This window comes from Anopheles moucheti, chromosome 2 (genome assembly GCF_943734755.1).
Source record: "Anopheles moucheti chromosome 2, idAnoMoucSN_F20_07, whole genome shotgun sequence".
In the NCBI taxonomy this organism is placed as follows: Eukaryota; Metazoa; Arthropoda; class Insecta; order Diptera; family Culicidae; genus Anopheles; species Anopheles moucheti.
Genome location: NC_069140.1, coordinates 3708656 through 3724408, shown reverse-complemented (window position 1 = coordinate 3724408; position 15753 = coordinate 3708656). Strand labels below are relative to the sequence as shown.

Genomic DNA, 15753 nt, shown 5'->3' with positions numbered 1-15753 from the left:
TTTATTTATACATCCTGCTCAATGATACTTATCAACTACCCGGCCGTATACTATTTCGTGTCATTTATCATTTTCTGAAGGATCTCAGCAACGGTTTTCGTTCTACCTTTAGTAGTCAATTTATGTTTGTAAGTAGGCGACCGTGCAATGGTTAATTCTTGCCGCCATCGACCCTAACGATTCACTATTTAAACAAAGCACCCCACTAAATGTAATAGTTGTATTAATTTGGTAGCGGCGAAGAAACAAACCAAAACCCCAATGTATCTTCACTTAATTGCAACTAGCCATAAGTAGTTACCTTTCTAAGAGTCTATTCAATAAGTGCTCTGTACAAAACCAAAGTGCAATGAAACATAATTTTAAAATTATCTTGCGTTTATTATGTGTAGAAGTTTGGAGTTTGCTTTATTTAAAGTGTCGCAGCGTTTTTTTAATTTGTTTTGTTTTATAGTATCATTTTCCAATAATGTTATGATTCATTTTGTAGTTCACCTGTTTTACCCAGCCACCGCTCTAGACATCAACTGAAACCGGCCCCAAAACGAATGCACAGACACGAATGGGATAAAATCTTTCGAACTTCGCATCTCTCATCCGGATTGATGGGATGTGATGTGTTGTAGCAGCAAAATGGAATAATATTTCACCGTTTTTTTTTCCTTTCTTTTCAGATGTGTGATTTAGTGAGTAGCGTTTGAAATAGTGATATTTTTAGTGCGTTTTTTTATTTGCGTTTTCCCTCCTGTAGCGTCTCCAGTTCCCTTTTTCCACTTAAAAACCACTTCATTTGAATTTTGTTATTTTTAGGAAACATTTATTCATGTTTTAATAATTTTGGTTTGCTTGTGCGTGATATGCTTTATTTGAATTTGTCTTGCATTCGATATTCGTCGTCTAGGTGGAGAACGGGGAGACGATGGAAACCATTACCGTGGGTCCTGGTATGCATCAGATGATGATACAGGGACCGCCGGGTTCGGAACCGCAGGTCCTGCAGGTGCTCAGCCTCAAGGATGCATCGGTCCTGACGAAAGCGATGGCCGCAATATCGGACGTTAAGGGCGAGGAGGCTACAATAATTGAGCACTAAAGGGGAGGGACGTGAGGTTACGTACGGTTGAGCGTTAGGGTTTTAGGTTTTAAGCTGCTATTTACGAACGCATTAAGCAAAGCAATTTATTTATTGTCATATTTCCCCTCCCAAAAGAAAAAAAAAACTTGTAACAAACAAACACCCAAGTCAGAGAAAAATCGTATTTATATATAGAGAGTATTTCTTATACAGAGGGAAACATTGAACCGCAGATTGAGGGCGAAAGGGCGCAGGGCAAAATACAATTTCTAGTCGAATAAGTGCAGATACGGTAAAGAAAATGCTCCACTTTTTTCCAAACCCGTCACTACTGCTACATTCCAGAGTCTTGAGCAAAAGCTAGTCCCGACCTTGCTATTATTATAATTGCTAGTCAAAATTCGTGTCATTTCATGTTCATGTCATTGGAAGTAGGTAACTTATAAAGATTATTATTAGTCAGATTCCTTTGCAACGGGAAGTTTGGGAACACATCTCCCCGCCCGCAATCCAAAGTCATTCCAAACATTTGATTGACTGTAAATAACGTGCAACGAGTGTATTTCCCGATAGTGGTAACTGGCCGTGCTGCAATTGGGGAATTCCGATCCAATCATTAGACTTTAAATTGTACCTTCTAAGTATCGTCACTCAGCAGTAACTGTAACAATAATTGCATTTAGTAGAGATGTCTCCGTTTACTTCAGTGAAGTGGGTTACGGACCGATGGCTTTTTAGCCGAATGGGAAGGTGCCGCGCGCAAACAGAGAAGTGGTGGTGGATTGATGTTCATAACAGCTCTCGATAGTTTGGTGCATTCGTCTGGATGAATATGATTGACGAAATTCAAACGGACAATGGTTATTATCAAACTTCAGCTTACAATGTAGAAGATTTCATGAGAGTTATTCCCAAACCCAAAGACGAACGATCAAGCGTAAAAGCTAGTCCTAATTTAATTTAAATCTTAAATCCTTATACTATTTAAACAAATTTGCATCGGCAAGTCCAACGTACCATGAAAACTATGAAACATTTATATATTTATTTATTTATTTATTCTATTATCGTACTTTTTATTTATTTATGAATTTTATTTATGCAAGATGAAATCGTCAACCGCGAAATCGCGAGATTCATAGATTTTGTTGATTTTTTATTCAATTATAGTTTAGATCTATCTAACTAAAAAAAAAACCAGCGGTGAACTAAATCTTCCGGGTCGTACCCAGTTTAAACTACAAACACAATCCACGAATAATTAAAGAACGAAAAAGCGGATGAGGGTGAGAGAGCATGAAAGGGAATCGTGCATGCAACTTTTATCGCATAAATCAGTGTGAACATACGTTAGGTTTTGTGTTGTATCATCACCAGAAACTATTTATCCCCCATTATCTTATGTTGTGTACAAAGAAGAGATTACAAAACAAACCCAAAGGCAAGAACAATGTATGGCAAGTTTAATAAGTGCAACATGAAAAACCAAAACCACACACAAGAGGACAAAGACTGAAATGCATTCTAGGAGTCATTGTATAAAGCCAGGAAGGAACCAGATAACAAGTGTGCTGCGATATAAAACAAGCGAAGCCAGCCGAGCAATGTGAAGCAAAAACTCCCCCGGTAAAAGGAAGACACACAAAACACACGCGTTTAGTTTTGATCGAATCACTGTGATTATTTATTCAGTTCTATATTTTATCACGTTTTCCGCTTGTACACACACGCCCATTCCCACAGGACATGCAAACATACAAACACGTGCATAGACAAAAAACTTCCTTCTTTCTTTTCTAGCAGCGCAACAAACGCGACTATTTTACAATCGAGAAGCGATATTCGTACAACCTATAATTCATGTGAGTGTTGGAAAGTCTTGTGTTGAATGAGTTAAATAAATAATGAATGTATAATAAATCACAACTTTGATGAAAAATTGCGTGCCACGTGGTTTGTTCCTGTGTTCTGGTCTTATTTTTTGTTCCTCAGGACCTGTGAACATTATTCGTCACCTACTGTACGCTTCCCAAATCAATCGTGTGGGTATCTAGGCTCGTTGTCACGTGACAACACAAAAGCTGACCATGCTGTCAAGCAGCATGACTGTGAGAGAGACTCACTGTGCCTGCGAGCAAGCAGGAGATGCTGAAAACAAAAGCGGGACACGGCGATTTGTTGTGGCTTTTGCGACGCGCTTAATCATTGCCGTTGATGAAAAGCCTCTCCCGTTGACAAAATCACTTTACAAATCAGCTGTTTTACCTTCTTCCACATGGTTTAGCAAAACGGCACTAAGGGCAGTAAAACGACGCCTTCCCCGTGTCCCCCCAAATTTCCTACAGAGCACCGCGAACAGTGCGCCAAAGAAGATGTGTAAATATTTAGTGATTGTTTTCGTTTGTTTGCTAAAATTTGCCAAAGCGAACGAGTGCAGGCGGATCGGTGATTGTTCGTGCGAATTCTACGACGGTACAGGTATTAATCTGAAACCAATCATAGACATCGGGGCCCAACCATTGCACACAAACGTATCGAACGGCGATGCGTACTACTTCAGCCCCTGTCAAGATATATCCTACACGATGGATGATAGCAAACCGAACATAACCAACGTCGACTGCAAGAAAGGATACACCGTAAGGGACGCTGAGGAACAGTCCCCGTAAGCATGTAATCGGAATGTTTGCTTTCCCTTCCATATACAGCTTTGCAAGTATGACGCGGTCAACAATACATTGGTACGGTTAGGCGAGTTAAAGGAAACGCAGTTTACCACGGACGATGGGCTTTATCTCACTTACATCAAACCGAACCATAGGTAAATAAAACTCTCCAAAAGCGCCATCTTGCACGATAGGCTATACCGGATGCACTTTCACACGGATTAGTCATCCCACGAACTACGATTATCATTTTCAGTATCACACATGTAAAATTGGTATGTACGACTGATAAGAAATCGTTCTTTTTCCCGGATTCCACCACGAATGTTACGACGGTATGTCAACCAAAAAAAGAAAACGTCGTCATTATTGTCAACAAAAAACTGTCCACTAACCTTTCCAATACGTGTGTTGCTCTCCAACCTCTCGTTAGCATCTGTTGCTTTTCTCCCCGTACGCATGTCCCATCGTACTGGAAGATTTCAGCAAACCAAGCACCGGCACGGTACTGCTGATAATGCTGTTCGTTGTCGTTATGTCGTACTTCATCATTGGAGCAACAGTGAACGCATTCTATCTAGGTGCTCGGGGAATGGAGATCGTACCGCATTTGGATTTCTGGCGCGGATTGCCCGGTCTTGTGCGGGTAAGGGTACCATCATCAAACCGCGTCGGATGTACATAGTAATACCAATTCTTTTCATTGCAGGATGGTGCCCAATTTCTACAGAACGGCTGCAGAGTCGCAAATCGAACGCCGGATCCGGATTCGTACGACGCCATATAAAGGAACCAACGCCTGCCGTACTGGAACACGATTTCCTTCACTGTGCTGTGCCGTTTTCTAAGCCGACTGAACGCTGCTACCTTCTTTTCGTTACAGCAAAAGATCAAATCAACCATGAATAAGACAGCTGCCCATTTCCCGGGAATGCACGCAACCAACGCGAGATTGTGTGATGTTGTATTACGGGGATTAGAAAATGTCTTTATTTAAACAGCTAAGATGTGTTGTGAATAAATCTAATTTCACCAGTACGTCCGCTAGTGAGTACTGTACCGAAACTAAGTTCCTTTGCTCATATCGTTAATATTCGATATTCGAACCCATACCTAACTTCATCCCGTACACAACGGTGAGACCGCCAAGCTGCTGGCTAACCAATTCAAACAACTCGTTCTAATCAAGCTCAACTACGTCGGGGTCTATAACGACCGGACCTCGATTTTCTTGTGATCCAGTGCTGGGCACGATGCCAGTAACACCACTACCAACAGGTCCGATTCTATGGATCCCACTGATTCCGGGCTCTTGCGAGATCTGTTTTCGAAGAAAATGGGAAAGCAGAAACTTGGTTAATTACCAGCGGTCCTTTTACGGAAAGGCACCCAACTGTGGTTAGACAATTGTTTGTACCGAGAAGCTTGGCGAATACGCCGGTCTTACGCCTGTTTGAATCGTATTCATCTGATAGGGAATGCCAGATCCCATTCCCATAACATTCCCCATCATTGGCTGCTGACCAGTGAGAGGTTGCTGCGACATTTGTCCTGCCATTCCAGTCTGTAACGTGTTGTAGCCCATTGGATATTGTTGATTTGCAGGTGGAACTTCTAACTTATAATATAGCTCCCATAGGTTTCGATACATCTGTACAGCACGGAATAAACGACGGGTCGTTAAGATTGGTATAGCGAGAAGTAACACACCCACTGCTACTCTTACCGTTAATTCCCCTTCTTTCATTTGCTGTGAAAGCTGTTGCATAAAAAATGGTATCATAGCGTTAATTGTGGCATCGTTAAATGACGGATTTTCTTCTCGAGCCTTTATGTGTAATAGCTTAAGCAACACATCGTTGCGGAATCCGAACGTTTGGTTGGATGTAAGCGGCCCATTCACTGCGAAAGCAAGAAGAAGAAAAAAGATTTGCTCAGCCCATTCGATGTATGCCGTTCGAAGTCATTCGCACAGAGCGCAACTTACCTCTTCCACCCATTGCCATACCCAAACTGCCGATACCATAAGACGGCATCGGGGGTCGATTCTTCTCCTGCTCGAACTCTTCCCAAGCTGCCTTACATTCTTCCTCGTTCAGCGTTTCCTCCTCTTTGTTCTCCAGCAACGAATCATGCTCATGGTACTTGTAGATAAGCGGATCGAACCGTTTGAGCAGTTCGGCGAATAGGCGATCCTTTGGCAGGTTTGGCGTCGGTCGCGGCTCACTTGTGTCCACATCATACCGATACAGCTCCTGCAGGTCGTTTTCCTTGTAGTGCCGATCAATTTGCTGCTCGTCTATGACACGCTTTGAGATAGCTTGCTTCGTAACCTGCCGTTCGTAGATTTTCTCCTCCATCGTTCCCTGTGACGTAATGGGGTAAAAAGTACACAAAATGCATATCTAAAATGGCCGCAAGTCACTGTGCTCACAAATGCTTACCATCGCAATAAATCGATAGATATAGCAGGGTTTATTCTGGCCGAATCGGTACACGCGGAATATGCTCTGAATGTCATGCGATGGATTCCAGGATACGTCGAAGATTACCACCCGATTGGCTGCAACCAGATTGATACCCAAGCCTCCAGCTCGTGTTGATATAAGGAACAATCTGTCGAACAAATTCAATTTAAGAAAAAGATTAAAGCAATCTGGATTGAATTGTAGGGAGGATTAAACTATTCGAATGTGGCGGATCAATCTTGTAGTCGTTACATCGCTAGCAACATCATTTACGATGGGAGTATTATTGCATATTAGTTTGCTCTTCAATCAGTTCGGTTGCGTTTCTATTTCGTTCCCACTTACAAAGCTAAACAGCTAATGTGTTTTATCGAATACAAACTTAGTTGACCTACCTCGCACGTGTGTTGCTCTCGTCGTTAAAAATCTTACAGGCATCGTTCCGGTTATCGATCGGCGTTGATCCATCCAAACGGAAATAATCCAAACCCAAGGACCACGATGCCGCATACTGGCTCAGCTTCTCATCTTTATCCTCTTCGCTTTTCTGCATATTTTCATCCAGCAACGATAGGAAATGTTCTATTACGTCCAATGAGTACAGTGACTGTGAAAATACCAGCCTATGGTGTACGGGAATTTAAAAACGGTAAAAAGTGATTACATGAACAATTGCCGCTTTTAAAGTCGGTCGTCATTTACAATTTGTCACCAATTGCTTCGCATTCCTTTAGAATTTCCATCAAAACGACCAGCTTGCCGGAGTGTTCCAGTTTGTCCAGTTCCGTTTCGGGGCACATCTGCATCCACCATTCTGTAGGATTTTCAGCCTTCTCAAGCACTAAATCATTGTACAATGCTAAAAACAAAACACAACAAATGTAATCATAAATAACTGGAGGATATGGGAACACTAGCTGCGACATTTAAAAAGGCTCTCCGTTTGCGTACCATCGACGCCTGGATTGTTTCTAGTACTGCGCGTTGCAACTAATTTCTGCGTGCCTTTCGAAGATTCTCCCGAGCTTTTGCCACTGTTGCTGTTGTCTTCGTGAACGGACTTTACATCAGAATCATCATCGGACGACTCAGGGGTCGAAGCGGCGCTTTCTTCGTCATCGATAAAATCCTTCATTGACTCGCCGGATTCACTATCGCTATCCATAATGCGCTGTAAAAGAAAGTGTCCACTCAACAATAAGCAGAAGAAGGGCTGGCACCAGGCAGAAGTAGCAACACCACGAACCTTTTGTTGCTGTTTAATTTCATATCGATCACTGTTGTATCGTAACACTCGCGGGTGTGTCCAGATTCTCTGCAGATTCTGAAAGTCGGTAAACAACATCGAAGAGCGCTTTTGGGTCGGATCATCTAGCAGTCGTTTACCGGCCAGATTTTCCATAAAGTACTACAGGAGAGAGATGGAACGTGAAGAATGGTTACTTATAAGAGGGGCTACATTCATTGCGCACTCATTTATGCAGTTCACAGACCTTGTATAGAGTGCTCTGTACCGGCGTTAGTTTGATCGATACCACAAATTCCAGCTTTGGCGGTAAAAAGGGTGCTAATACTGAATAATCTCTGCGCTGAACGCATCCATCAAGCAGTTTGTGCAGCACGTGGGCTCGTTTGCGCATCAGTTGGATGTCGTATGGCGTCGAATCGGTGTACTGTCCGTTCGTAATGGGATTCACGAACCGGTTCATGTACTCGGTATAAGTGCCAAGCAGCTTCGGCTTCATAAACTGTACCATGCAATAATCTGAACCGAAAGATGCAAGAAAACCGAACACAAGCCTTCATTAGATTTAAAGTGATTAAAGCGTACCACAACGTACTCACATTCTTTCATATTGTTTTGTATCGGTGTACCAGTGAGAACGATCCTGCGCCTCGTAGTGATTCGGTTTACTGCTTGTGAGAGCGATGTTTTCTCGTTCTTTAGCAAGTGTCCCTCATCGCACACAATAAGCTCCGGTCCCGGATCGATTAGTGAGGTTTGCAACGATTCGCGCACCTTCTTGCGTATGCGACTGGCAGTCGGATTAGCCAGGTTGCGAAACATGTCATAGCCCAATATCATCACACCGCCCTCATTGTGCCATTCCATAAGTTTGTTGGCACGCGTGACGTTATCTTTGTATCTACGAAAGAAAGCTCGCTTTAAAGAAATGCCCTCAATGATCAAGAACCTCCCGTAAAGGCTCGGCGTAAAGGCGGCTACTTACTTTGATATTTCGTACACTTCTACCTCGGTATCTTTTATGACGTGTTTCATCCACATATGATACTCATTTGCCCAGTTCAATACCGTCGACAGTGGACATACGATCAGGACCCGTTCAACGCCGGTCAGATCTGCGTTGGCAAGAAGCGTGTGCGTTAGCGTAACCACTTGTAACGTTTTGCCCAAGCCCATACAATGTGCCAGTATGCATCCGGAACCTTTGTTCTCCTTCATCTGCTCAAGACTTTCGAAGCAAGCGTCAAACATAAACTTTATGCCATTAGCCTGGTGGGGTTTCAGCAGCTTGACCAACTTTTTGTCCACCTCGAGCAATGGTTTCTTAGTTTCTTCGTCAAAGTCAAGCACCAGCTTTTCGAGCGTGGTAGCCACGGCCGGTTTTTCGTCGTACATCTGGTTGTAAAGCTTCTGCCGCTCTGCAATGCGTTGTTTCCGGTCACGTTCTTCCTGCGCGGCATTCTTGGTTGTTTCCTCCAGATCTTGCTTCTTCAACAGCTTACGTATATTCTTGCGTCCCTTGTTGGGCGAATCGGCATCACTATCGCCGTTGGTTTTTCTCTTTTTGAGTCGTGTTCCTTTTTTCCTGAAAAAAGTACTTTTTTTTATTTACCAATTGCTATGGAACACACAGATTATGCCCCAGGGTGAGTAACTAACCTTTTCGTTCGGGATTTGTCGTCGCCCTCAGAAGACGATGATGAATTCCTTCGAATTCTGGTGCGCTTCTTGCGAGTTTGAAAGTTATTTTTCTCATTTTTGCTTTCATCCTCACTGCCTGTCTCTTCCGGCGTTGCTTTGGAATTGGCAGCACGTTTCGAACGTTGAACCGCACGCTGCTCTCTGCTGGCAGCAGTGTTGCATTTATCATACTCAAAGTCGTTACCACTACCGCCTTCCTCGTCCGAATTGCCATTAGAAGGCTCCGGTGAAAACTTCCCTGTACCTTTTTCCTCCTCGCTATCGCTAACCGCCCGTCTTTTTCGCATATTTCTAGTGTTCTTTCGCTAAAACAAAGCAAACAAAATTACAGGTTTTGCATGGCATGCTTTTCTAAAACACCTTTAATACCCTTTTAACACTTACCTCTATTGGAATGCTGCTTTTTGTTTTGTTTCGGGTTCGAATCATCGGTGCGTCCGAATCACTGTCCTTCTGGTGGCCATCTTCAACATCTGAATGCTCTGTGCTTGCTACACCGTTCACTTGCCGCCTGCTGTTACCAGCCACTGGAGATTTAATCGATGACTTACATTGCACCTCTTCCTCCTTGGCCATATTTTTCGCTTTCGATGCTTTGACCCTACCGGTGCTGACAGAGAACCGATTCGTGTTGGACACAAACCGTTCGATAACACTGTTGCGAAGGTCGAGGATCTCAGTCAAACCGTAGGTCGTCTTCAACTCACTAAAGTCAGTCGGCAACCGTTTGACAACGACGCTCACTTCCTTCCTGCGCGGGGCTGTGCTGGATGCAAATTTTTCTACGCTTGATTTGCTCACTTGCTTGGCGGGCGACACAATTACGACCTCATCGGTTTTTTTCGTTTTCTTGTGTACAACAAATTGCGATGGATTTTCCTCGTCCGTATCGTCGCTAAGTTCGATAATGCTAACGTTTTTGTTCGCTTTTCGAGTTGATACTTTCGCTGCTGGTTTCTGCTCACTATTTTTACCCGTTGGCACTACTCCGATCAAACTGGGCCGGAGCAATTTATCTAGTGATACCAATCGAATCGTATGTTTTGTTTCGACCGTCGGAGAATCCACCCGTAATGGTGAGTTTCGTTCAGTTACGGGTGTTAGATTCTCCCCCGTAGCCGGTCCACTACCACTGATCGATGCACCGTTTTCCAGCAGCCCAGCAGGAGTTGAATTATCGCCAGATTTTACCGAATCGTGTTCTTGCTTTTCATGCATTCTATCATTTTCATGGTCTACATCAGATCCACTATCACCCCGGTTTCGCCTACGAGCAATGAACAGTTGCTGTTTGCGCTTGTCTCTAGAGGAGCTTTTTTTCATTCTAAGACGCCGCTGTCGTAAAGTTGAACATTGGCCGCAGGTAGCACAAGCACTATGCACACGTACTGTCCGCCGATGTACGCTTAATTTGTTCAAGTATTTTCACCGTATTTTCTATCGCGTTTTGTTCACTGCCAAATGTCTACTCCGTTTCTCGACCTAACAATTGTGGCGTTACAATTACTTTTTCCCTCCTTATTCGCGGCTACCAAGAGGTGTGAGAAAAAGCAACTAAAACGAACCGAACATCTGTCAAATTTTTTCGAGGGTAGCAATTCGTACAACCTTGATACGCTTCCGATTAACCCGGTATCCAGGTGCTACGATTTGGAAGATGGTTTTCCAAAGCGACTTTAAAGGATTTTTGGAGGATTTTAAGTTAAAAATTTGAGTTAATGGAATTTTGACAGAGGCTTTTTAATGCGCATTAGATGAGTTTGATGATATTCGGCCCCAAGACGGTGTCGAAGAGGGACGAGAATGGTACTTGGGAAAGCAAACGGCATTTTTGAAGTTTTAAGTTGTGAAGCCGTGCATGCACTGTACATAATTAGACGTCTATTTTGAATAAAATTGTATCGGATTGTAAATATTACAAAACAAGCACATTTACACGGGACTGTTTCAATTGTTCTGGTGTTCCTTTCATCATTTTTCTGATTTTGATAATTTTTGATTGTTCCGTAAGTCAGAGGTGATGAGAGACGATGAAAACAACAATCGTCCTGAAAGCAATGAATCATTAACCTAAACAATATTATCCGCTTAGACTTAAAAGATGTGAAATTCCTTTGAAAAACGTGAGAAAAATCGTTAATTTTAATGTATAAAAAAGATCACATTGAACCGATTGTACGGGTCGTTAAAGCGAGAAGGAAAATCGCACTGGTTTTCGGATTTGACATTCGACTGCTTTGCGGATGCGTGGTTGAGCAGATCGAGCAGTTTCCAGTACAAAAGTACTCGATTTCAAGCGTCTTAAACTCGATTGTACGGTCGCGTGAAAAGTGCAGCTAGGCCATAGAATTGTGGGTCGCAGTGTTTGTTCCGTTTGTTTGATATTTTCCTTCGCTAACCGATTGTTTCTCGCTCGTTTGGCAAGGGGAAAACCGTGGTTTTCTGTTCTGTCGGTGATTTTTCCACTGTAGTGTAAGTTGCTGTTGCGGGGGAAAGCAGACGGTAAGCCAAGCAGCAGAATTAGTGAGCGAAGCACACCTGCGGTAGCCTGGAGTACTCGCGTTGGATTCGAAGAGGGTGAAGATGGTTCTAGCGGAACGAACGACGGAAGGAGGCGTGCGGAACGGTAAGCGATCGCGCGGCCCAAGCCCTAACGGTCATGCGGGTGCCGGGGTGGTCACCACTTCCGGGGCAGGCGGCGCCGCTACCGACTCCAGCTCGGATGACGAAAACTGTAAGTAACGACGACGTTTGTCATTCTCCTCGTGAGTGCCCTTCACGCAGCGCGATGCAAGGGTCCTCGGACCCGCCGTCCGCCGTGCGTTTTAAATCCATCGTCAAATTGATCCTCACTCATACTCTGAATTTGTTTCTTTATTTCCTGACTTGACGGCAGCTCGCAAAAACGGCAACACTTCGAAGGCAACCAAAGCCAAAAGCGAATATGAAGGTAAGTTGCAACGATGCCGTCGTATCGTACCGATACAGGGTGATGTGCGAGAGTGGGCACAGGGCGTGCGAACAAACACGATAGGCAGGATTCGTCATGCGATTGTAGGCGCGTAAGCGTTGAGCTTCGAACCCTGTGCAGCCAGTGGCCACTATGGTGTTTCGTAACAGGGGGTGGGAATTTGAATTTTCCAAATTATTGACATTTCTATGCGTTTCTCACCCTGCTCGGGCTTTGCAGAGAAAATCCGTGTGGGCCGTGACTATCAGGCCGTGTGCCCGGAGCTTGTTGCCCCGAATGAACGTAAACCGGAACAGTTGAACGATCGAGCGCTACTAGTGTGGTCACCGACAAAGGAAATTCCCGACAGCAAATGTAGGTGTTTGAACGGCATCTCACGTCCCGGGGTTACTCTCGACTAATTTTATGCCATCTGCTCTGCTCCCCTTTTGTCACTTTATGCATTTCAACATCCCGCAGTGGAAGACTACATCACCGTTGCTAAAGAGAAGTACGGCTACAATGGCGAACAGGCACTCGGGATGCTGTTCTGGCACAAGCATGATTTGGAGCGTGCAGTACTAGATCTGGCCAACTTCACGCCCTTCCCGGATGAGTGGTCCGCCGAGGATCGGGTGCTGTTTGAGCAAGCGTTTCAGTTCCATGGGAAAAGTTTCCATCGGATTCGACAGATGGTAGGTGAACGGGTCGTTTTTTTTTCGAAATAATCTTTAGTAATGCCGTTGTTGTTTTTTTCAAATGCATTTAAATAGCTTCCCGATAAATCGATTGCAAGTTTAGTGAAATTTTACTACTCATGGAAAAAGACGCGCAGCAGAACGAGTGTGATGGATAGACAGGAAAAAATGAAGAAGAATGACAGCTCGGAGAATGGAAGTGACCACGGAAGCAACGAAGAGTCGGACAATGAAGACAAGGTAAGTGCCGCTGATGGCAAACTGTTGACCAATAATTCGCACGGAAACATGCGCAAAATAACATAATACATGTTTGTACAATGATCGATATGAAAAGAGAGAAAGAGCGAGCGAGAGAGAGCTAGAGAGAACGAGAGCGAGAGAACTGATGGGATGCTAGAGGGAAGCGGGGAAATCTAATCTTTCGTTTTGTAGGCATATGGGATCGTGCCGTGTAGTATTGCACTGCCAGTCATCTTTTCTGGGCGGTTGCGATCGAATTCACCCCAGAGAACACGGGATCGCCAAATTTAAAACGAATTTCGCTTTTTGTTGTCTTTTCCCTCCGTCCATCCGTGTTCATCTGATATCCGGCCCGGGACGCTGATCGGTTGTTTGGGCGCTGTGTTGTCCCGTTAAAAATAAAAACCCTTCCCCCACAAGTCTACGACGAACAGCACGACCGCTGGATCGAACAGTGCCGGCGCTGGGATTAGCAACCCGAACGTTCCGAATACTGGGTCCGGTGGTAGTAGCAAGAACAATGAAGCCGAGAACGAAAGCAATGGCAACTCCGGTGTTGGGGCTATCAACGAGGGGTCACTCAATTGCACCGGATGTGGGGTGACATGCAGCGAGGTGCATGCGTCATCTCAAGGAAAGCTCTGTGGCAGTTGCTACCATCACTGGAGGTACTGTTCTATTCCTACATCTCAATCGTGTAAAGCAATGACCTGTACAAATCCCACTTTTACTATCCTTGATTTGTTTTAGTTTTGCTCTGTTCTACGTACGTCGCTTTGCAATAATACTTCACCCAAAATTCCAATATGGTGCATCTGATTTATGCGTGTGTTTTTGTTTTGTATGTGTACTGTTGTTTTTCAAATGTGCCTTCATTTTTTCTGTTAACACGGCCACGCAACATATATTCCGATCATGCTAGAATAGTATTATTTGGGGTTGACTGATCGATCAGTTTGCACGGTTTGTAAACAGTGCAATTAAATAGAAGTAATAAGTCTCATCACCACACACAGACTATCGATTATGAGACACCGCAATTTATGGCAAGCACAGCATTTTTCCGATGGTAATTGAAAAGGCACGCTTTAGAAATTCCAATCCCTACACGTGTTATTGCTTCGTGATAGTGCGTTGTATTCGTGTTCATAAATTATCTGCTCAATACTCCCAAGTAACAACTCCCGCGAAGGCTTAGTTGTTAAAACGTAGTGTGACCTTGATGTAGAGCTTTAAATTTTTCCTTGTGTTTCCTTCTCTCAGTGATTGCGACTTTTCGTTGCATTTTGTTTACTCCGAGCCTTATTGATTCGCTTCCATCTTACGCTTAGACGCACCGGTGTTCTGCGCCCAACTACCGGCCCTTCGTTTATGAACAAACGTACACGAGGTTCGAACATCCTGGGCAAAAGTGGTGACAGTCACAAGCGCCGACCGCCCAAAGGGATGTACATTAACCATGACGACATTGTGAAGTTAGCCAGTACTGCCCAGAACGGTGATGGCGGCATCGTGGGCAATGATGGCAGTTACAAGAAAGGCATCCAGAATAACGACTTGTTAGCCAGCATGGATCGGGAAATCGTTTCATTATTGACCCAAGTAAGCGTACCATTTTTTGTTCCGACGGCTTTGGCTAGTATGAGCCAACACACGGACGATTCCATGCCCCCGATACAGAGGAAATCATCCGCCAAAGCGTGCAAAAGCGATATGAACGAACTAACACTATTCCTAATATGCAAATATGGGGGAAGCTTGTTGTTCAAGCCGTGGCCGTGATTTGTGGCCGTAATTGAAAATGTTCTTTTTGAGAAAAATATGCTCCCTTCATACGCTTTGCCGGATGAGTTGTTTCGCTGTACCAATGCATTGGTTTCGTTAGTGTGATTGCGGATAGGACCTTTAAAAGAAAAAAAAACATATTATCCGACCGTGTTTGTGTGTTCCCTTGTTCCCATGTTCCATCTCAGATTCAGAACAACAAACAAAAGGCCAGTGGATTCAAGCGCAAGATAGACGATCTGCTGGAGATACTGAAACCACCGGAAGTGAGTTCTGTCCGCTTGAACTCCCGTTGGAACAACGATGAGCTAATGCTAGCGGTGCAAGGTGTACGTATGTATGGGCGCGATTTCCAGGTAACGATCGAGTTTTGCCAAAAAATGTGTTAGCAAGCAAAGGTATCCGTTTTCTGGACGTGTATCTCTGATTCGTTCTTTTTTCTTTTTTTTTCTTTTTCTTGGAATGGCTCATTATACATAAAATCGCAAAAAATCGCCTCAATGGTCGCCGTGTTGGGGGTGATACTTGGGTGATCATACAATAACGTCCATCAGGCGATTGCAGATACGCTCGGTTCAAAAACTGAAACGCAAGTGCGCACTTTTTATATGAACTATCGGCGCCGGTTTAATCTCGATGCCGTACTGAAGGAATTTGAGGCCGCCAACTCGAAACAAACGCAAGAAGAAATGGGCAGTAGTAACCGATCTAGTACCGGGAAAGAATCGCTTGATCTTTCAAAAGCCTCAGCTGATTCGGCATCGGAGTCCGGTACTGGTGGAGGTACTGCAGCAACTGCCGGGGACATCGAAGGTATCGAAGCACACAAAATCGTTCGTTCCAGTGAAAAGGAAAAACAGGAACCATCTACGGCAGGAGATGTTGAGATAATGGAGGTTAAATGAACTAATGCAGGACGAT

The 15753-nt window shown here is 44.1% G+C and overlaps 3 protein-coding genes across 4 annotated transcripts; 2 read left to right on the top strand and 1 right to left on the bottom strand.

Annotated features, from left to right (window-relative positions):
• The first annotated feature begins 3229 nt into the window (after positions 1 to 3229).
• Positions 3230 to 4592, top strand: LOC128310718 (uncharacterized). The gene is made up of 5 exons (XM_053047425.1): positions 3230 to 3714; positions 3784 to 3896; positions 3998 to 4076; positions 4175 to 4387; positions 4451 to 4592. Exons 1-5 carry the CDS (start codon positions 3448 to 3450, stop codon positions 4526 to 4528), a joined length of 750 nt encoding a protein of 249 aa, XP_052903385.1. The 5' UTR covers positions 3230 to 3447; the 3' UTR covers positions 4529 to 4592.
• A 308-nt stretch (positions 4593 to 4900) lies between these two features.
• On the bottom strand, positions 4901 to 10674 carry LOC128310717 (transcriptional regulator ATRX homolog). 2 transcript variants are annotated; one of them, XM_053047422.1, is made up of 14 exons: positions 9541 to 10674; positions 9115 to 9461; positions 8441 to 9040; positions 8055 to 8356; positions 7703 to 7974; positions 7456 to 7617; positions 7161 to 7380; positions 6912 to 7068; positions 6605 to 6832; positions 6186 to 6357; positions 5729 to 6107; positions 5468 to 5643; positions 5159 to 5392; positions 4901 to 5062 (listed from the first exon to the last, which is right to left on the bottom strand). In XM_053047422.1, the coding sequence occupies exons 1-14, from the start codon at positions 10477 to 10479 to the stop codon at positions 4922 to 4924; spliced, it is 4329 nt and encodes a 1442-aa protein (XP_052903382.1). In that variant the 5' UTR covers positions 10480 to 10674; the 3' UTR covers positions 4901 to 4921. The 2 variants fall into 2 exon arrangements, with proteins under 2 accessions (XP_052903382.1, XP_052903383.1); XM_053047423.1 differs by having other exon boundaries at positions 5189 to 5392.
• Positions 10675 to 11527: 853 nt separating this feature from the next.
• Positions 11528 to 15753, top strand: LOC128310826 (REST corepressor 2). The gene is made up of 9 exons (XM_053047551.1): positions 11528 to 11890; positions 12053 to 12106; positions 12347 to 12481; positions 12587 to 12801; positions 12880 to 13044; positions 13468 to 13715; positions 14379 to 14649; positions 15021 to 15188; positions 15387 to 15753. Exons 1-9 carry the CDS (start codon positions 11740 to 11742, stop codon positions 15735 to 15737), a joined length of 1758 nt encoding a protein of 585 aa, XP_052903511.1. The 5' UTR covers positions 11528 to 11739; the 3' UTR covers positions 15738 to 15753.

What these genes read in the sequence shown, in the direction of transcription:
- LOC128310826 (XM_053047551.1), top strand. Translation starts at nt 11,740, where the DNA reads ATGGTTCTAGCGGAACGAACGACGGAAGGAGGCGTGCGGAACGGTAAG. An exon ending in AGCCAAAAGCGAATATGAAG is followed by an intron (nt 12,107 to 12,346) that starts GTAAGTTGCAAC and finishes CGGGCTTTGCAG; the next exon opens with AGAAAATCCGTGTGGGCCGT. An exon ending in TCGTTTCATTATTGACCCAA is followed by an intron (nt 14,650 to 15,020) that starts GTAAGCGTACCA and finishes GTTCCATCTCAG; the next exon opens with ATTCAGAACAACAAACAAAA.
- LOC128310717 (XM_053047422.1), bottom strand. Translation starts at nt 10,479, where the DNA reads ATGAAAAAAAGCTCCTCTAGAGACAAGCGCAAACAGCAACTGTTCATT. An exon ending in GAGAGCAACACACGTGCGAG is followed by an intron (nt 6,358 to 6,604) that starts GTAGGTCAACTA and finishes TTTGTTCGACAG; the next exon opens with ATTGTTCCTTATATCAACAC. An exon ending in TCTATCGATTTATTGCGATG is followed by an intron (nt 6,108 to 6,185) that starts GTAAGCATTTGT and finishes ATTACGTCACAG; the next exon opens with GGAACGATGGAGGAGAAAAT.
- LOC128310718 (XM_053047425.1), top strand. Translation starts at nt 3,448, where the DNA reads ATGTGTAAATATTTAGTGATTGTTTTCGTTTGTTTGCTAAAATTTGCC. An exon ending in ACTGCAAGAAAGGATACACC is followed by an intron (nt 3,715 to 3,783) that starts GTAAGGGACGCT and finishes TTCCATATACAG; the next exon opens with CTTTGCAAGTATGACGCGGT. An exon ending in GATTGCCCGGTCTTGTGCGG is followed by an intron (nt 4,388 to 4,450) that starts GTAAGGGTACCA and finishes TTTTCATTGCAG; the next exon opens with GATGGTGCCCAATTTCTACA.